The sequence below is a fragment of the Podarcis tiliguerta genome (genome assembly GCF_965153285.1).
Source record: "Podarcis tiliguerta genome assembly, chromosome: 11".
Classification (NCBI taxonomy): domain Eukaryota; kingdom Metazoa; phylum Chordata; class Lepidosauria; order Squamata; family Lacertidae; genus Podarcis; species Podarcis tiliguerta.
In genome coordinates this window covers 23009681-23031686 of record NC_139544.1, presented here as the reverse complement: position 1 = coordinate 23031686, position 22006 = coordinate 23009681, and the positions used below count along the sequence as shown (strand labels likewise).

Genomic DNA, 22006 nt, shown 5'->3' with positions numbered 1-22006 from the left:
CGTCAACACTGCCACCTAAAGGTCATAAGAAGCAAATACATTTTTCCAGCAACATCTGCAAATCACAACACTTAGCATTTAAAAAACTAGTATGTTATATTGTACCTGTTAGAGACTGTTGCCCACACAGATGGGAAGAGTCACATTTTGTGAGAATAAAAAGAAACTACAGACCAGATTGTTATCAATTGTACTGGTTCAATTATTAGTTTAAGTAAGCTATGTTGGTTTAGGAGCATTTCAAGCATATCTTAAGAGTATTTGCTTAACTGTTCTTGTAACATTTTAAAGACTGGTTAACTTGTTTTAATTAAACTAGGCTTCTGGGAAGACTGTTTCCATTTCAATTTGGAGCAGTAGGATAATTGCTAATACAGCTAGCAAGTCTCCACAGATTTTGAGCAGAACAACTGGTAACCCAAACACCCAAAGTTTTCATTAAACTTATTTTCATAATATTTAAAAAGGGAACACGTTCTCATGTTTCTGACTCTTGTTTAGCAGAAGCTGACTGCTGAAGCCCAGGAATTTCAAAAGTTGGGGAGGGATGTGGGGGACAGTGGGGGACGGGGACCCAGCCAGTGCAGATATTTTCTTATGAAAGATAAATACAATGTACTGGATAATATATTAAATAGTGTCTATAGTAACCCATAATGTTCCACCAAAAAAAAGAGGAAGAAGTTCACTCTGAACAATAGCGGAACTACTCAGGCTGATCATGCCTCAGGATAGCTAAAATGGTTATCAGCTTGTTTTTTATGTTGTAAGCTGCCTTGAGCATGGTTTTAACTATGTATGGAAAGGCGGGATACAAATGAAATGATGTATGCAGGTATATACTTTTTACCTTGTGTTTACCTGGTGTACTGCCCAATATTTGACACCAACCATAAAGGTAAAGGGACCCCTGACAATTAAGTCCAGTCATGAACGACTCTGGAGTTGCGGCGCTCATCTCGCTTTACAGGCCAACGGAGCCGGCGTTTGTCCGCTTCCGCAGACAGCTTTTCCAGGTCATGTGGCCAGCATGACTACGCTGCTTCTGGCGAAACCAGAGCAGCACACGGAAACACCGTTTACCTTCCTGCCAACCTATTTATCTACTTGCACTGTGTGCTTTCAAACTGCTAGGTTGCCAGGAGCTGGGATTGGACAATGGGAGCTCACCCCGTCGCGGGGATTCAAACCGCCACCCAAGTGACACAGTGGTTTAACCCACAGTGATACCAACCATAAAATAGAATAAATAAAAGAAGCAAGGAACGAAATACAAGAGTAAGCTAAATTTTAAGATTTCAAATCCCACATTTCTTCTTACATGCTAAGATTCTAGGCACATGTGTTTTATGGTGCATTTCTGAATGTTTTTCCCCCTTAACAGAGGTATAAAGATATAGAACTGCATTCTAGATATTCATTGCACTCTTTATTAATCAAAACTGCCTAGCTACTCTGCTAACATGCCTCTAACAGCCTCTGATGCACGTTGACTTGGCTGTAGGATGCTGCTGAAGTAGAGTGCCCTTAGGCCTGAAACGAACTGATAAATCATTGTGTGTAAAGAGTATTCTGAGGAACTGGGTACGAAGAATTGTTTTGTGGCAATGAGACGATGGCATGCTCCAGGCTGAAAAACCTGAGAGCCTTCATGACATGTCAGCATGAAGCTATTGCATTTTTATTACATACGCACACATTTCTATACTGCAAGCACAGTTCAGGAAAAAAATATTCCATCACTGAACACAGCGGTGCCAGGGAGAAGCAGAAAGCCAGTACAGTGAATGACCAAAGGCAAAAAAGGGTCACTATGTGCACAGTAGAATACAAGAATGGCAATGAGTTCTCTCTAATCTTTACATCAATCATCAAAGCTAGGCTGATATATTTCCATACTGCATAAGGGAAGAGGTGGTGAACCTACGAGAGAAGCTTACTTTCTAAAGCAAGGATAAGAACCTGTGGCCCTCCAGATGCTCTTGATTGCAACTCCCATCATCCTTGGTCACTGGAGCTGATGGGATTTGGACAACAACAGCCAAAGGACCACAGATTCCCAATCCCCATTCTACAGGCTGGTGAAATTGCGGGTGAAGCAAGATCTGAACCAGGCATGTAGTTGGTCCCTACGCTCATTCTCAAAACAAGGATATATATTTGTATAGAAGCAGCAGTTTAACTAAATTTACTCAGTGGTGGTCTTCACATGCAGTAAATTATGATTTGCTGTTATGTCTTGGGTGCTTTCTCATGCACATACACACCAGAAGAGATTGAAAGCTTCCCTTTTAAATAAACTGCAGTTTCTTTATTATGCTCCAAACTGGGGGGAAATTTCAGTGATATCCAATGATGTCCAGGCTCTGGAACAGATTTTTGGGGCATGCATGGGGGCTGCAATGGGAAGGAGGGATAAACCACACTGAGGAAGCAGGCTGACAGTGTTGGATGTCAACCTCTGGTTTATCCTGTGGATTAGCAAAACCAGAACATCAAATCATGTTTTGTTAACTAAACTACAATTTCCTACTGGCAATATATTCAAAAGTGAAAGCTCACTGTAACAAAGGAAGCTTACAGAGCTCATTCTCATAACTAACCATGGTTTGTTGTTATGCATATAGAATTTGACTGCAGAATTATTATTATGGGGGGGAGGTGCCACAAAACGTGCAGAGTCTCTACCACACTACACCAAGCACAAACAAAACATGGTATGTGTCCAATAAGTCTTTGTTGCTGACCTACTAGCAGACAAATGCTAAACGTCTGCTTTGAGTCACCAGGTGTGGTGCCTTTATAGGTTCTTATGCTGCTCATAGAGAAGCAGCATATTTTCTGGTGGCTTCCAAGTCCAGCTTTGCAATTACAACTGAGTTCTTGTCACATAAATATAAATTAAATAGAAAACACAATGTAACTGTTCAATCAGAAGCCCATTAACTGGCACTATATTTCTATTTTTATCTGAAAATTATCACAGTCGTATATTTTTGTGCCCCAATACACCACTTTTTGGCCCTCCTTTATTTGGAGAAAGTTGGATACAGTGCTCAATATTTCAAAATCACAGATACAAACAGGACTGCTCTGAATGCCACACAGCTCTAAAAACTTTAGCTACCACTTCTTTAGGTTATGTATACTCTAAACTGGGACCCTCCAAGTTCTTGAGCATGAGGAGGCATTTTTTGTACTTGAATTTTTATTATCTGTATCCTTTAGATTGACCAAGTCTCCTTTACTCTTCCCTTCATTGTGTGGGGAAACAAACCAGTAAGTCACAGTAAATCATAGCTTCTCGTTATGTGCAAAATGAGAACTACGGTTCGTGACTTCCAACAAGCCATCTAGCTTAGTGTTGTTACATTAATTGACAGTGGCTGTTCAGAGTTTACAAAAGGGATATTTCCCAGAACCACCTGGAGATGCCAGGAACTGATGAAGTCACTGTTTAAAGCTCTGCTTTTGAGTTGGTATCTGAACATACTGAATTTTTCTTAGAAAGTTTAGTTCTTTCTTTGAAGAAGAAATGAGTCACAATGTTTCCTATTCTTGATACACCAGTGAAAGAAACTTTAATGTACTTATCTAGTGCCTTGACAACTATACAGTGATCTTTATGAGACTTTTCAAAAGGTCAGAAAAAACGAATCACTTAGCAGAACATGGAATCAGCAGCCTATCCAGCACAGAAAACATGAAACTGATTGACCATTCAAATTCCTATGACTTCCGTAATAGACATTTGATTGACTTGCAATGAAGATCTAATACACAGGAGATCTAATACAATTATTTTGAGTTTTGGAAACTGTTCTAGTATTTCAGCAATGGTTTGTTTTTCCAAAAACATCTTCAGAAGTTTTAGCTTCACTCACAGTAAATTATTTGAACACAAAATGTGTTTTTGCTTGCCAGCTTCCAATTCTTTCTTTACAGTACACTGTAAAGAGTGCGTGATCCAAAAGCTTCCACTGAAATGCTGTTGAGGGACTTCCTTGGAAAACTACATCAGAATGAAATCTAAGTGTTTTCTAGTGCAGCCTATTTTTCCACTTTTTTAAGGTGAATGCTGGGATGTAATAGTCATATCCTAGGCTTGGCTGCCATGAAAGGAGTTGCAGCAAAATTAATATCTTAGGAATAATGAAACATCAGATTTAAGTAAAAGAAGCTTAGGATGGCCATAAGGAAGTGTTGATTCTCCAATTTCAACTGTTGTATAAGAAGCATCAATTGAAGAGTGCCAAGTTTCACACCTAAGACTGATTAATGTCAATGTTTTCAAAATTATCACAATAAAATTACTCCGAGTAGGCCCACTGAAATTAATGGGCCCAAGTTAATCATGTCCACTAACTTGAATGGGTCTACTCTTAAGTAGGATTAAAATTGCTCCAAGTCAGGGAAGTACAGCACTATGGATTGTATCCACCTAGTCCATCGCAGTTTTGAACAGAAATCTTAGGCGCAGTACTGTGCCCAGAGTTCAGAAACTGCTTGTGCCAATGAAATTCCCTGTCGCAAAATGCGCCTAGAACCATGGGAGTTTTGAACACGGCTACTGTTAGAAGTTAGAAGGATATATATATATATACATACACACACACACACACACACACACACACACATTGATGTAAGTTAGAAGGAAGTTCATTAACAGGGTACAGTTGTGACAGCCATCTGTTTGTACCCAGCATGTTGTATCCGCAGAAATATTGCCATTCTACGCAGAAGTTCCATTTTGCTGTTAATGTAGATTCCACCATGAATCAGACTATTTATTTTAACTCATCAAATCTGGTAGCCAACATGACACCTTGTAGTCATATAAAGCAGGTTCTTCACATGCAAACATACATGTTTATAAGCTAAGCCCGTGTAAAGTTTAAACATGGCACTGCAAAAGTATACAAAGATCTTGAGAGAATATTTTGTATCCAACAGAATAGAAATGCTTAGCTAGCATTATTACTTTTCTATCAACTACTGAATCACACAAGGCAAAGCCAATTCCACAATTAAGTGTAGCATGTTTGCCCAAAGAAAAGTATTAACCAATATGAACTGAATTCTAAGAATTAGCTTTTTAATCACTATGTGTATTGTAGGTTAATACTCTCAGAATATGGACATAGGTTTCTAACCCTTCAAAAATCAGTTAAGATACACATATAAAATGTTGGATGTGGGCAAGTATAAAATAGGGTGTAGTCATTTTTAATTTAAATACACGAGACAAAATACTTACTAATTTGTTTTCCTGCATGTATATTCTCTGTAACTTCAGGCATCCTTTAGCTATGATTATCATTCCTTCATCTGAGATCTTGTAACACTGCCCAAAATGAATATCTTTCAGTTCTCTGCACTCTGATCCGAGCTGCAAATGAAATTAACACACACATAAATATATTACACTAACATTGCCTTCAATCTATGGTGTATATACAAGCATTACATTGCTGAACAATTAGTTCAGATTTTAACTAATGCATTAGCCAAGAGGCCACATTGCTCTCAAAATAGGAAATTGAATGACAGCATAGATTTCAGCAGTCCAAGTAAGAGAACAGGTCTATTATATTTAGCCATATCCAACATGCATCAGTAACCAGAAATAAATTGTATTGTGCACACCAGAAGCTCAGAATTCCAGTTATCACCACCCAAATCAATAAAACAGTCTTGTCTGCAGAAGCTGAAAAGTTGTAAAGATGTCTCTAACTTAAAAAGTTACTGTAGTCGTCAAGAAAAAAAGAAGGCTTACAGTTAGATTTCAAGGATACTATTACTAGCAAATGCAACTTTGTTTTTAACGGAAGTGACAGTTTGACAAAGAAGGCTAAATACAGTCAAACCTTGGTTCCTGAACTCCTCGTTTTGGAACGTTTCGGCTCCTGAATGCTGAAAACCCAGAAGTAACTGCTTTAGTTTTCGAACAATATTCAGAAACCGAACGGCATTTGTCATTTTTTCCCAGTGACTTTGCAGCCACCCCATTGATCCTCCGTTTCCAAACTTTTCAAAAGCTGAACAGTCTTGCAGAACGGATTAAGTTCGAAAACCAAGGTTCCACCATAGTATAGTTCTTTCTAATATACTCTGCTTCACCAGAACAGAATCTGTGACTATTTGCAAAGTACATGGAAAATATTCAGCCATCACTTAAGAATGTATCTTCTTCTTCTTCTTCTTCTTCTTCTTCTTCTTCTTCTTCTTCTTCTTCTTCTTCTAATTGGTAGGTTTAAAAAAAATAGTAGGTGGGCAGGATAAAACTTTTCACTTGGATCCAAACTCACCCTCCATGCATGGAATAGATCCTTCTGCCCATGGAACACGTTTGATCTACCTGAGTGATTCAACCAGCACCACCTCCTACACTCTTCTGGATGCTCCCTCAACTTTCTAAAGCAGTTGTTCAAATGGCACAAGGGGGCTGCAGGAGGGAGGGAGGGGAAACTGGCTAAAGTAATCTGTTCCTCAAGAATGCTGCTCAGGAAATGTTCTTGCCCATTGGGAACAAAATACCCTAAAGTACCCACTAAGATGCTATGTTATGCCAAGTTCAGACATGTTAAGCGCAGTAATTCTGATGAGAGGGGAAAATTTGTTTAGAACAGGTAAAAGCTTCACAGGGGGTACAAGGAAGTAATGACTAAAAGGCAGGGTATAATATTGTAGGACACCCCACCCCCCAAAAAAAGACCATAATCCACTGAAAATAGCTCAAAACAGTGTTGTAGGGCTAAGAATTTCACATTTAGATTCAAAATGGCCTGCAAAATTTGCAGGTCTCTAATAAACATATAATGCCACTAGTGTGTTAATGTTAATAGTGGCTGCAGCAGAAGTTTGAGTGGCTCAGAAAACACCCAAAATGGAGCTTGCATGCACTATTCTAGACAAAAAGCCCCAAAAAACTGTTTTCTGGGTTCTATAACTGGGGTTTGCACATAGCACAATTAGAGCTAGTTATGGCTCATTGGTTGTATTCAGTAAGAGCTATGGATACACAGCTAAAGAACTGTGGGTACAGACAATTTTTTAAAATGTTCTTCCGTGTGCTGAGATTCCTGCATTGTAGGGGGTTGGATTAGATGACCCTCATGGTACCTTCCATGATTCCCAGAAGAGAAAATTCAACTTCTTTTAGCCCTTGATTTGTCCTTTTATTTTACTATCATATACCATCTAATGTATACCTTTGAGGTCAATGTAAACTGGAAATATAAGCAATTTGTTCTGACAACAACAGCATACTCCTAGACATGTTCCCGAATTTGGGTAGGAGCTACTCCCAAGTGGACATAAAAGTGCAGCTTAAAATATTCAAAAACAATGTAATTTTATATATATATATATAAAACACTTTCACCAATATTTAAAGTTCACCTGCTTGAGTCCTTCATCAGTGAGTCGATCCTGGTTTCCCACATGTACTTTCTGCAGTTGAGGACACTGTGAAGCCACTGCAATTATAGACGTATCAGACAGCTGTTTACATCTATATGCAGTATATCTTAGAAGTCCAGGACATTTAGATGCTAATATACATACTCCTGTATCCGATACGTTACGGCAATCTGAAATATTGATTTCAGTTATATTCTGGCTTCTTGATGCAATTCTTTCCAGTAACTCATCGGTGACCTGTCAAAAACAATTTGAATAGGTAGCATTCATATTCTCAGTTTTATCTGTATTTTTAAAGAAAAAAACAAGCCTATACATTCACAACAGCATTTGTACCAAACCAAGTTAGTACTTTCACTACAAGTTTGGCCTCCATGCATTCCTGCTCAACTTAAATTTTAGGAGCCTTTTGCTGCAAATAATGATTCTTTTTTCAGCACTATTTCTGACCAATGGATACCACCTCAATAGCCCCTCCTGATTCCCCCCCCCCCCAAAAAAAACACCTGCTCATCAGATTTGCCCAAGGCTGCCACAACAGCTACAACAAAGGTACTGTTGTTCCCTTGAACTGGGAACAGATACGTAATCCTTTTTCAGATAATCAGGCTCTAAGCTCCTTTAGATTATGAAAAATGTAATTCAGGTCAGGTCATTATATAATTCACCATCATACTAAATATGCATCTATTCAGTCAATGAAAGCAACTTAATATATTCATGTGTGTGGTTCAACACAGGCTTTTAAGACAGCCAATCACTGTGAATGAAGGAATTCACAAAACTCATTATGTTTTCTATAAGATATATGGGCTGAAAAGTGAAACAGGTATCACTTTTATCAGAGGAAGACAAAGGAATTGTTTTAATTTGATTAAAAGAATTCAGATTTCAACGTAGCTTCCTTCATACCTGCTGACGACTACTGAGATCCAATTGCTTCCAAAACTGGAAATCTAAACAGAGGTCACGCCAATATTTACAAACCAAGGATGCTGAAAGACATCGCTCGTTCAAAGATAAGTTGGAAAATATCTATGAAAGAAAAAAAGGAAGAGTTAAGAGAAAGTGAAACACCTTTCTTTCCAAAGTTATTTCCAAAGACATGTCCTTTCTATCATTTCTATCACTTTTTTTCCAAAGTTCTTTCCAAAGACATGCCCTTTCTATCATTCTTCCAAGGCTTTCATTCTTCTAATAAGCTTTGGACAAATATATTTGTTTAAAACAAAGAAAATGGATTTCCCTCCAGCTATGCATCCCTCATTATTCCCCCAATTTTCTACTTTCCATTAAGTAATAGAGGTGATGACAATTTTACATGTGTTCAATTGACGCATAACCAACCTGCGGGTCCTTTTGGACCCAGAAGAGAGCAGAATGTGAGTTGGGTGGCAAAGAACGGGGCGGGCTTATGCATGCTCCGTCAACATGCACAGAAACCAGGAATGCAACACCTGTGCAAATGGGGGAGGGTTGTCTGTGTCTACAGTGATAAGCATTCAACTTGATACTATGAACAATCTATATATTAGGTAATTTGACTGTCTCATGCAGATGAGCAATGCCTTCTTGAGTGAAAACCTTAAGGCCCTGGTCAGCAACTAACTGTCCTAGAAAGCTGATGGGGAAGCAACTCCACCCACACCTCATAAAATGGATTGCCAACAAATACTGTTACCACAGACAACATTTTCTCATTTCATGCTTTGTAACTGAAAAGTTGGGCAGCATTTTTTTTGGCGGGGGATTCCATCTACCTAATTCATTTCTGGAGTGTGTGTGAGAGTGATGGTTGCAGTTTTTCTGTGTGTGTGTGTGTGTGAGAGAGAGAGAGAGAGAGAGAGAATAAGTCATTCTCCCCAATGTTATGGGTGTCCTTTTATAAGTGAACTTCATCCTGAGGCATAGGGAAGGCTTGGACAGGGTCCCTGAAACAATCACATGCTCCTCAGCATTTTATACATGCATCACCTTGTCAGGAAATAGTCTTCCACAACATCCCCAACCCCTTTACACAATATATTCTGTGCTGTTGTCAGCCAGTGCAGGGAAAGCAGAGAGGAGCAGACTGAAAGCAGTTCCAAGACTTAACCGACAGGGGCTTTCCACCTTTAGCTCCCATTTACCATTTTTGGGGATATATCTCATAGAAAACTACCACAAACCAAGATTTTAACTTCGGTAAGCCATATACAGTGATTACTCTGTTCTAAAGCTCCAAGCTATCTATTCTCATGAGGCCTTTCCATAGGCTTTTTCAAGAGCTTCATGCACTGATGTGAGATTCAGCTATCCTGAGAATGTGCCCAGAAAGCACTCCTTGGTTTTTTACTTTTTTTTAACCCTGCAGGTCAGAAATCACCCTTTCTCAACTTATCAGACTTCCTCATTCCACCAGCTCCAGTCCAGTGTAGCAGGCTCATCTAGTACTCACACCAGTCGTTGAAACTTAACTACTCAGGTGTTCCCATAATACTGTTTTGTTTTGTTTCATAAAGGCAGGATTACTACAAAATGTGCCTCTTTGTGCTGTTAAGCTATCAACAATGCTATTAAGCACTGTTTCCATGTGAACCAATTCTAATTATATCAGCATGTGCAAATAACTTGGGGAAGTCACTATTCCAGATTAAATGATGTGACCAAGACCAAGCTGTATCAAGACAGGGACTCCGTTTCAATAAAGAACCATTACTATTTCACCTTCAGCTGGATTAGCGTCTAGTGTTTTAAGTAAAAACTTATGAACTTAGTAGAAACGCTTGTATATGCAACCAATTTCCAGGATCCCCATCCATTGCCAGCCAAAACTGAAAACAAGAAAAGGAAAATTATAATTGGGTGAGGTCTTGTATTGCCCCTATAACGTGGTCCTGGGCACCTTTGCAGAGTAAACTCCAGGAGACCAGGCCTTAAGAAATGGGGCACTTAAGCTGTACATGGAAAAACACACAGCCAAGAAACTCATGAAGAGGGGGAAGGCAAGGGATGCAGCGACAGGTGTCCAAAAAAAGGCAGGCAGCCCCCAGCCTACCTTGGCTACTTCTACATCCCGGACACCTGCCAGCTCACCAAACCCACCTTGAGGAGGATGGAGGGCGGCAGCTGGTTGATGTCGGGCGAGGGGGGCTGCGGCTCCCGGCAGCAGTCCCCAGGGTTCTCGGGGGGCTCCTCGCAGTCCGGCTCGCGGGCCTCGCCCTTCTCCCTCCCGTCCAACTCGGGCAGCTGAGACGGGGAGCCCGCCTCCGCCAGCCCTTCCCCATCGTCCCCGTTCTCGCCGACGGCGGGGTCCTTCGGCGGCGAGCCTCCCCGGGCGCGGTCCGAGGCGCAGGGCAGCGGGCAGAGGTGCTGCTCGGGCAGCGAAGGAGAAGCAGCGGCGGCGGCGGCGGCAGAAACCTCGGGCGGCGGCGGCGGCGTGGAAGCGGGGCTCCCGGCCCCTGTGGCTGGGATGGCGGCGGCGGCGCAGCGGGGCTGCTTTCGGGGCGGGCAGGGGAGCAGCCGGACGCCCTTGCGCTTGCACACCATCTCCGGGGGGGCCTCGCTGCTCTCCAGCGCAGGCCCCGCTCTCCGCGCGGAAGGCGGAGGAGAGGAGAAGAGGAGGCCGGAGAGCAGCAGGCGGCGGCAGGAGAAGCGCAGCAGGCGGCGGGCGGCGCGGTCCTCGGGCGCCTTCAGAGCCGCGTAGAGAAGCGGAGGAGCAGCAGGCGGCGGCGGCGGTTCCTCGGAGGCGGCGGCGGGCGGGCTGGCGCTGTGCACCAGGAAGCAGAGCATGCAGGGACCGCGCAGGAAGCAGCTCCGGTCCCGAGGCGGCGGAGGAAGAGGCGGCGGCGGCGGCGGCACTGGCACTTTCCCCCTCAGGGGGCGGCGGCGGCAGCGGCGGCGGCGGCTCCTATCCGCGGTCTGGCTGGTTCCCTTCCGCGAGAGAAAGTGGCCCATATAGGAGGCGCCGCCGCCGCCGCCGCCGCCGCCAGCAAGGTCTTCTTCCCTCGGCGGCTTCAGCTGCGCTGCCTGGGCTTCATCGCTCGCCTCCGCCCGCCCGAGCGCGGCAACGGCGGCGGCGGCGTCTGAGGAGGAGACCGGCAAAACTCTGAGGCCGGCAGTCACAACAAGGCAGGTTCCGGGACGTTGGAGGAAGCGGAACCGCCGGAACTTCCGGTTCCCTGACCCCGCGCGCGCGCGCACTCGCCCCAAGAGCTGCTGTTCGGCCGCGCAACCCTCACTTCCGGGTTCCCCGTAGACACTTCCATGTGCGGGACGAGGGTGGTGTGGAGGATTGGGAGGGTATATTATATTATATTATATTATTTTATTTTATTTTATTTTATTTTATTTTATTTTATTTTATTTTATTTTATTTTATTTTATTTTATTTTATTTTATTTTATTTTATTTTATTTTTTTTATTTTTATTTTTATTTTTATTTTTATTTTTATTTTTATTTTTATTTTTATTTTTATTTTTATTTTTATTTATTTTTATTTTTATTTTTATTTTTATTTTTATTTTTATTTTTATTTTTATTTTTATTTTTATTTTTATTTTTATTTTTATTTTTATTTTATCTCCGTCCATCTGGCTGGGTTTCCCCAGCCACTCTGGGCGGCTTCCAACAAAACACTAAAATACAATAACCTATTAAACATTAAAAGCTTCCCTAAACAGGGAAAGCAGCTGTTTCGTCATGGCAGTGTTCTGACAGGATTTGGCTCTTTTTCTGACACCCCGCTCCGACCAAGGAAGGGGATTGAGACTTACAAGGTGGTATAGGGGCTGTGCTGGCAGGCGTTTAAATGTAAATGAGAGATAATTGTTACTTGTCTCTCGCTTTTTTTGTGGGTGGAAGGCATGATCATTTCGAAATGGGGGGGATTTGGGGGGGTACTGTAGTTGCAGTTGCAGGGGGTTGGACTAGATGACCCTTGGGATCCTTCCCAACTCTACAACTCTATGATTTCATGGAAACATTGCAACAAATGGCTTGCCTGCTGTATCTGTGGGTTTTGCACCAAAGGCTATGTATTCCCACCACTCTTGCCCCACATGTGGAAGATTCTGCTTACTACAAAATGGGAACCAGGTGTACTTTTGGAGAACCGTTAAGACTGCATCTCTTGGACTCTCACAAACAGCTGTCAGAGCAAAGAAGGACCTCCTATCTCCAGCTTTCAGCAAGAGGACTGAGCCTATCTCTGCAGCAGCTCTGCCCCACTGTGGCATGGCGGAAGGACTGTGCCTATTCGGCTTTATCCTTCACCAACGCAAAGAGAAATTGGCCAGAAGGATGCTGTACCTCACAGAAAGGCTCAGTCATTGTGCAATTTTTAAAAAAATGCATATCTGCCATAGTCACAGGTAGTTTGGCCCTGGAATTCTTTACTGCTTTTGAAACCCTTTAAACCCAGTCATCCCCAGGAAGACAAGTTTTGCAGTATTTGTTTTTATGTTGATTTTCAAACCCATCTTGAGCATACGAAGCAATGCTTTTCACCTTGCCAAATAGGAATCAAAGACTGACTGGGTCAGTTAAGATAAAAATATAGGTCAGTTAATATAAAATATAAAGAATTAAAAGAAGATTAAAAGCAATCCAAAGAGCACCGGTAAGCGCGATTTACCTCAGCGCCATGTTGGTTCACTCTCACTCTTGCCAAATAGGAATCTTTGGATACCTATGAGACCTCATGTCTCTTTGCCCAGGAACTTTCCCGAGAACGCCAGCACCCTCCTCCTTGCTTTTCTCTGTATCCATTTGCTGTTCAACTCCAACAGGTGCCCTCAACTCCAACACATCAGTCATCCTCCTTGCAGAGATGAGGAACATGTATTAAATGTTTCTTCTCTTTCTTCCTTGGCAAGCCATCAACTGGCAAAAACCTTACTCTCTCCCCCTTCTTCTGTTTTCAGCCCAATCACCTCCCAATTTCTTAGGGAAACTTGTCCTTTTCTTTCCCCCGCCCCTCTTTTTATTATTATTCTAGTTGATTCTAATAAAAGTATTACCCAACTGCTATTTTTCAACCTATCTAACTATATTTTCTAAAAGGCCAAAATGAGTACAGTGGTACCTCGGTTTAAGAACAGCCCTGTTTATGAACTATTTGGTATACGAACTCCTTAAAACCGGAAGTACAATGGTACCTCGGGTTAAGTACTTAATTCGTTCTGGAGGTCCATTCTTAACCTGAAACTGTTCTTAACCTGAAACACCACTTTAGCTAATGGGGCCTCCTGCAGCTGCTACGCCGCCGGAGCACAATTTCTGTTCTTATCCTGAAGCAAAGTTCTTAACCCGAGGTACTATTTCTGGGTTAGCAGAGTCTGTAACCTGAAGCGTATGTAACCCAAGGTACCACTGTAGTGTTCCAGTTAGCGAACTTTACCTCAGTCTATGAAGGGAAGCCGAACGGTAGAAGGGCACCGGCAGTGGGAGGCCTCATTAGGGAAAGCGCACCTCGGTTTAAGAACAGTTTTGGCTTAAGAACGGACTTCCGGAATGCGGAACGGATTAAGTTCGTAAACCGAGGTACCACTGTACTTTACAAAAAATAACGGGAAAATTCAAGACTATGGCTTGTAACTTATCTACTTTGTCACTAGATGGCAGCATAGTTTAAGGTGAAATAAAGGCTTGCAGGTGGGGCAGGAGTGATTGGCCTCCCTAGTGAGGAGTTCTTGTTATTTTAATGTCAGCAGCAAATTATTACTAACTATCCATTTCTATATAATTACTGAACATGTAGGATGGAACTGAAGACCATTCTCTAAATTCAAATGCTGAATAACTATCTGAGTCAGCAACATACGTTTTGATGATGGCATTTAAAACAATTTGGTCTGCTCTGCCTAGTATATTCATGAAGGAAATTATCTACTGATGGTGTAATGCAAAATGTTCTGAAGCCCTTCACATTTATGTCAAAGAAGTGCCTGGATTTTGGCAATGAATTTTGCATGTGTTCATGCATATGTCTGTTCCATCCATTTGCACATTAATCTGAACCCTTAAAATCTATACCCCAAAATCATATTTAAATAGATTCATCACAAAATATGGTCAGGGGTCCCTTTACCTTTACCATCACAAAATACATATTTAAACACACGTTTTATCTCAAGTGTATGCATTTCTAAGTATTTCTTTGTCCTGAAATATGCATTTTGTATTCATTTTGGTACTTTTTAAAAAAAAGTTGCTAGCTGTATTGCAAAATTTGGAGAGTAATCTGCAGAATAATTATATTGCAATCCAGATAGCAGTCTGAGAGGTGCAAATGAGCTCAGTTCACTTTAAAATGGGGACAGAGGAAATGTATCTATCCCTGCACCTGCTAGGGGTGAATTCCTCACTTGGTAGGAAATGTAAGTATAAGGGAATGAGACTACGGCAGATTCTTTTTTCAAGTATGATTCTGGAGCCATTGCTGGCGTGGCTGTGCGACTGCTAGTTAAAAACCTTTACACTAGACTCAGGGAGGTAATAATATAAACTGGGGAAATGTAGCAAAAAAGAAAATCTGAACAATAGTATGGGGGAATATTGGAGAATATTGGAGAAACGGAAGACTATGGGGGAATATTGGAGAATATTGGAGAAAATTGAAACAATAGTATGGGGAAATATTGGAGAAACGGGACATTAACTGGTGCATGGAATTTGCTTCTCAGCTTTCAAATCTCAGTGGCACACCTGGCACCTGTTAGCTATGGGTTGTGCTCATAAACTTTGAAAGCTTTACGAAGCAGCAAACCATTGTTGCAGGAGAGATCGTGCCTGTCTGCTTAGCCAAGAGTTTGAACAGTTGGTGCATAACCTAACAGAACTTGCTCCAGCATAAGAGAGAATCCCTTCCCGCCATTCAATTTATTTTCATTTTTTAAAGGTGGCCTCAATAGGGCAGCAATATATATCTAAGGGGAAAAACAGTTAACATAATCACAGCTGAACACAGGCACCAGCAAACACCATGTAACATGTATATGCAGTCTTGGTAGCAACAGCCCCTATAAACCCACATGTACACTCTTTTGTTCCTGTTCCCAGCTTCTTCCAGTACGTACCGTATTTTTCGCCCTTTAAGACGCACATTTCCCCCTCCAAAAATGAAGGGGAAATGTGTGTGCGTCTTATGGGGCAAATGCAGGCTCCTTGGCTTCAGCGATAGCAACGCAAAGCCTCCGAAGCCTGCGCTCAGGAGGCTTTGCGTTGCTTCCGCAGAAGCCAGGAGAGTCTGCTCTTTGAGGCTGGCGGTGGGGGAAAGCAGCGCCTCTTCCATCGCCAGCCCCAGAGGATGGGGGGCAGCGGGAAGGCGCACGACGCCATCCCGCTACTCCCCAACCCGGCATTGAGGCTGGCGGGGGGGAAAGCAGCGCTTCCCCCCTCGCCAGCCCCAGAGGATGGGGGGCAGGAGGATGGCGCGCGACGCCATCCCGCTACTCCCCAACCCGGCATTGAGGCTGGCGAGGGGGGAAAGCAGCGCTTTCCTCTTCGCCAGCCCCAGAGGATGGGGGGCAGCGGGAAGGCGCACGACGCCTTCCCGCTACTCCCCAACCCGGCATTGAGGCTGGCGAGGGGGGAAAGCAGCGCTTTCCCCTTCGCCAGCCCCAGAGGATGGGGGGCAGCAGGAAGGCGCGCGATGCCATCCCGCTACTCCCCAACCCAGCATTGAGGCTGGCGGGGGGAAAGCAGCGCTTCCCCCCTCGCCAGCCCCAGAGGATGGGGGGCAGCGGGAAGGCGCAGGACGCCTTCCCGCTACTCTCCAACCCGGCATTGAGGCTGGCGGGGGGGGAAAGCAGCGCTTCCCCCCTCGCCAGCCCCAGAGGATGGGGGGCAGCGGGAAGGCGCACGACGCCTTCCCGCTACTCCCCAACCCGGCATTGAGGCTGGCGAGGGGGGAAAGCAGCGCTTTCCCCTTCGCCAGCCCCAGAGGATGGGGGGCAGCAGGAAGGCGCGCGACGCCATCCCGCTACTCCCCAACCCGGCATTGAGGCTGGCGGGGGGGAAAGCAGCGCTTCCCCCCTCGCCAGCCCCAGAGGATGGGGGGCAGCAGGAAGGCGCGCGACGCCTTCCCGCTACTCTCCAACCATCCTGTAGGCTTTTGCGGGAGATGGGGGAATTCCCCCACCTCCCGCAAAAGCAGGCAAAAGCCGCGCGCTCTTTAAAGGGACTCCGCGGCTTCTGCTGGCTTTTCCCCCCACCTCGTAGAAAAGCCCGTAGGAGCCGCGCAGCCTTTAAAGAGCGCGCCGCTCTTGGGGGCTTTTCCCTGAGGAGGGAGAAGGGACTGACTGGCCGAGTCCGTCCCTTCTCCCTCCTGTGGGCTTTTGCAGGAGATGGGGGAATTCCCCCACCTCCCGCAAAAGCAGGCAAAAGCCGTGCGCTCTTTAAAGGGGCTCCGCGGCTTCTGCTGGCTTTTCTAGGAGGTGGGGGAATTCCCCCACCTTGTAGAAAAGCCCGCAGGAGCCGCACACCCTTTGAAGAGTGCCCCTCTTGGGGGCTTTTCCCCAAGGAGGGAGAAGGGACTGACTGGCTGAGTCCGTCCCTTCTCCCTCCTGTGGGCTTTTGCGGGAGATGGGGGAATTCCCCCACCTCCCGCAAAAGGAGGCAAAAGCCGCACACTCTTTGAAGAGTGCCCCTCTTGGGGGCTTTTCCCCAAGGAGGGAGAAGGGACTGACTGGCTGAGTCCGTCCCTTCTCCCTCCTGTGGGCTTTTGCGGGAGATGGGGGAATTCCCCCACCTCCCGCAAAAGGAGGCAAAAGCCGCACACTCTTTGAAGAGTGCCCCTCTTGGGGGCTTTTCCCCAAGGAGGGAGAAGGGACTGACTGGCTGAGTCCGTCCCTTCTCCCTCCTGTGGGCTTTTGCGGGAGATGGGGGAATTCCCCCACCTCCCGCAAAGGAGGCAAAAGCCGCACACTCTTTAAAGGGGCTCCCTAGCTTCTGCTGCCTTTTCTAGGAGGTGGGGGAATTCCCCCACCTCGTAGAAAAGCCAGCAGGAGCCACGAACCCTTTGAAGAGCGCGCCGCTCTTGGGGGCTTTTCCCCGAGGAGGGAGAAGGGACTGACTGGCCATTTCAGTCCCTTTTCCCTCCTGGTCGAAAAGCCCGTAGGAGTCGCGCAGGGCTCCTGTGGGCTTTTGGGGGAGGTGGGAGAATTCCGCCACCTCCCGCAAAAGCAGGGAGAAGGTCTTGGAGTAGCGCACAGGCTGCGTGCAGCCTGCCCGCTGCTCCCAGAGCTGCGGGGGGGGGGATAATATTTTTTTCCTTGATTTCCCCCCCTGAAAAGTAGGTGCGTCCTATGGGCCGGTGCGTCCAATAGGGCGAAAAATACGGTACTTCATCTCTACACAGAAAGTCTTCTGTCCTCTTTTCCCTTTCTATGCATGGTTACAAATGTAGAAACCTCTTTAGGACTGGTGTCCGGAATTGATAATTAGAGTACTCTTTTAACTGGGTTCCAAAATGCTAACTTTAAAAAAAGAACCATTTAAGCCACATACACTGTTATTGGGATTAATAAAATGTTCTCAGGGCTTTGTTGTGCCAAGTATGTTTTCATCTTAGAAGATGGAAAGAAGCACTTAGCAAATGATAGAGCTTTACTTTGAGTCCTTAGGCAATTGTCTTTTATGTCCTGCCATATGATTTATGAATCATCACCTAGAAAAGTTCCTGAACTATGAGGAAGTAGAGTTCTAATTAAGATACAGAAGGGAAAGACTAAAATCCATAATTTCTTATCTCTTCTGTATTGGATTTGGCATTATTTCAGTGATCATTGCAAAGGAGATCATTCTTCCAAGCTTTGAAGGATGTCTAACCTTAAGAAACCTTCACCACTGCTTCAATTGGTGCACAAATGATAGAAGAAATATTTCCCGTGAATTGCATGGACCTGTCTCCACCCTATCCAAGGTGCTTTTCGTGCTCTCAATTCATGCTCTCTTATTGAAAAGAGAAAGTGTCCCAGGGTTCTTAGCACAGAAGTGTCTAAAACTGACGCAGCTAATTTTTATAAACAACAAATTTCCACCTTCTAAACATTGCCAGCAAAAGATTACACTGAGCAGATGTGCAGTTCAACGTATAGATATAAACTATAGCTCTGTTATGCATGCTTTAAGTCCAGCGAATATATACATTTTGGGGGTAGGCTGTCTAGTCGCAGAGAAGGCTAACAAACTGAAGGCTGCAATCCTTACAGACACTTCTCTAAGTCAATGGGACTTAGATCTGAGAATTGCACTGCCAACTAGAAGGAAATGAAATCACTCTCCTGGGATGTTACTGTTGTTGTTGTTTAATCATTTAGCTGTGTCTGACTCTTCGTAACCCCATGGACCAGAGCACGCCAGGCACTCCTGTCTTCTACTGCCTCCCGCAGTTTGGTCAAATTCATGTTGGTAGCTTCGAGAACGCTGTCCAACCATCTCGTCCTCTATCGTCCCCTTCTCCTTGTGCCCTCAATCTTTCCCAACATCAGGGTCTTTTCCCGGGAGTCTTCTCATGAGGTGGCCAAGGTATTGGAGCCTCAGCTTCAGGATCTGTCCTTCCAGTGAGCACTCAGGGCTGATTTCCTGAAGAATGGAGAGGTTTGATCTTCTTGCAGTTCACGGGACTCTCAAGAGTCTCCTCCAGCACCACAATTCAAAAGCATCAATTCTTCAGCGATCAGCCTTCTTTATGGTCCAGCTCTCACTTCCATACATCACTACTAGGAAAACCATAGCTTTAACTATACGGACCTTTGTTGGCAAAGTGATGTCTCTGCTTTTTAAGATGCTGTCTAGGTTTGTCATTGCTTTTCTCCCAAGAAGCAGCCGCCTTTTAATTTAATGACTGCTGTCACCATTTGCAGTGATCATGGAGCCCAAGAAGGTAAAATCTGTCACTGCCTCCATTTCTTCCCCTTCTATTTGCCAGGATGTGATAGGATCAGTGGCCATGATCTTAGTTTTTTTTATGTTGAGCTTCAGACCATATTTTGCACTCTCCTCTTTCACCCTCAATAAAAGGTTCTTTAATTCCTCCTCACTTTTTGCCATCAAAGTTGTGTCATCTGCATATCTGAGGTTGTTGATATTTCTTCCGGCAATCTTAATTCCGGCTTGGGATTCATCCAGCCCAGCCTTTCGCATGATGTATTCTGCATATAAATTAAATAAGCAGGGAGACAATATACATCCTTGTCATACTCCATTCCCAATTTTGAACCAATCTGTTGTTCCATATCCAGTTCTAACTGTTGCTTCTTGTTCCACATAGAGATTTCTCAGGAGTCAGATAAGGTGGTCAGGCACTCCCATTTCTTTAAGAACCCCCCATAGTTTGCTATGATCCACACAGTCAAAGGCTGTTGCGTAGTCAATGAAGCAGAAGTAGATGTTATTCTGGAACTCTCTGGATGTTGTTGTTGATGGTATTTAAGCCAAAACTCATAAAGAGAGCCTTGGTATGGCTGGAATCAGGGGATCAAAAAGGGGGAGCACAGACAGAGGAAGTGGGCTACAGTCATCCCACGCTTTTCGTTGATCCCAAACCTGCCGCCACCACCATTGTCGCTGAGAAACAGTAGTGTAACATCAAGATAAATTCATGAGGCTAGTGGAGTAGAGTGATCCTATCCTATTTAGGAATGACCGAGTGCATGTAACTCAATTATCACACAGTTAGATAAGCTATATACTAGATGCTGTCAGAATACACATTTAGTAGTGTCCATTCAGAATTTTCATTCATTCATTTTAAGAACTTCGTCCTTCCAAAGCCAGCTGGCCAGCAGACTCTCAGATCAGCAAGAATAAAGCGTCAGGCCTGTACACACACTTACCTTAGAGTAAGTCCCATTGAACTCAGTGGGCCTCACTTCGAAGTAGGCATGTATAGGATTGCGATGTAAGAATGTGAATATTGCAAAACTACAATCCATCATAAACAACATTATTTTCTTGTGACACATGTTACTTGGTAAAGTTGTGAATTAAAGTAAAAGTCTGTGAAGATAGTTATATCTCAAATGAAATGATAATTCCATAACTTGTAGAGATGTTTGGAATTAAATATTTGACAGTGGCACAAGTGAAAATTGCATACCATTGTTAAAACTCTTTAATTCTTGATGATGAAAGCATGAATTTTAGTCATTGAAGCATAAACTGTGATTCTCCAAAAAATTTAAAATTGGGATGCTATAGAAACCTAGCCAGGGTAGATTAGAGTTTGTTATATATTTGTCTTTTTAAAGGGCAATGTTTTTATTTGGACCTTTAAAAATATTATACTTTGGAAACAAGTGTTTTCCCTTTCATTTAGATTCAGATTTTATTGCTGCTATGATTTGGTTTTCCTAAAGATTAAAAGGACTAATGAGGTTGTCTTGTCCCATTAAGTAAGCATCGTGAACTTGGAAGGGAGATGGTTGTGTGCTGACCTCTATTCCCTCGTGTCAACATTACTAATGGATTTTGTCTCCAAGTGAAAAAGCTGCTGGGCTACAGCAAATTATGTGGCACCTTTGGCTGAATGGCTAGTTGTTACCTTGTCAATTTCAGTGTTCCTAGCCATTAGGCAGAAAGACCAAGTAATATACTGTTTACAGCCTGCACTTGCTTCTCCCCCTCCAAGCATTTTTACTTAAAGAAAAGGGAGGGAGAGTTCTGTCTCATTGATGTAATCTTATACTTGGAATTTATTCCCCGACTGTTTTGGGGAAGAAACAAAATAAATAACGTCGTTAGGCTTGGAACCTTACCAAATGGCTTTAAAACATTTTAATTTACCTAAGTACTGATATTTCTTGGGATGCGGGTGGCGCTGTGGATTAAACCACAGAGCCTAGGGCTTGCCAATCAGAAGGTCGACGGTTCGAATCCCCGTGACGGGGTGAGCTCCCGTTGCTCGGTCCCTGCTGCTGCCAACCTAGCAGTTCGAAAGCATGTCAAAGGGCATGTAGATAAATAGGTACCACTCCGTCGGGAAGGTAAACGGCGTTTCCGTGCGCTGCTCTGGTTCGCCAGAAGCGGCTTAGTCATGCTGGCCACATGACTCAGAAGCTGTACACCGGCTCCTTCGGCCAATAAAGCAAGATGAGCGCTGCAGCCCCAGAGTCGGCCACAACTGGACCTAATGGTCAGGGGTCCCTTTACCTTTACCTTTACTGATATTTATAAAGCCCAGCATTCCAGCATAAGCAAACCAGATGCTGTTGAGAGAAGCTAACAAGCAGAATATAATGGTAGTTGCCATCCTGTCTTACTTATTCCCAGCTTCTGATATTTAGAGAGAGACTGATTTAAAAGCTTGCAGATCATGGAGTTTGGACGGCACATAGCTCAATGGTACAGCATGCAATAAGTCCCATATCCAATCTCTGGCAACTCCAGGTAGAGATAGGAAGACTGCCACCTGAAACACTGGTCTACTTTGGCGTAGGGCAGCTTCCAATGAGATTATATATATTTTCCGCAGTCATTGGTATTTGCCACTGAAAATTCATCCTCCATGATTTTGTTGGTCTCTTCACCAAATCCTGTGGCAATAAGTTAATTATGTGTTGAATTAAATTATAACATTAAATTCTATTTTTTTTGTTTAT

At 43.8% G+C, this 22006-nt stretch overlaps 1 protein-coding gene across 1 annotated transcript in view; it reads right to left on the bottom strand.

The window, feature by feature from the left end:
• The window catches only part of FBXL17 (F-box and leucine rich repeat protein 17), a 145237-nt gene extending 133603 nt beyond the window's left edge, over nt 1-11634 (bottom strand). The window contains exons 1-4 of the mRNA XM_083404002.1: nt 10507-11634; nt 8335-8457; nt 7402-7659; nt 5258-5389 (exon numbers count right to left, since the gene is read on the bottom strand). Of these exons, the coding sequence (XP_083260128.1) occupies nt 5258-5389; nt 7402-7659; nt 8335-8457; nt 10507-11358 (1365 nt within the window). The 5' untranslated portion in view covers nt 11359-11634. The remainder of the gene's footprint in view (nt 1-5257; nt 5390-7401; nt 7660-8334; nt 8458-10506) is intronic.
• Between the last annotated feature and the right edge of the window lie 10372 nt (nt 11635-22006).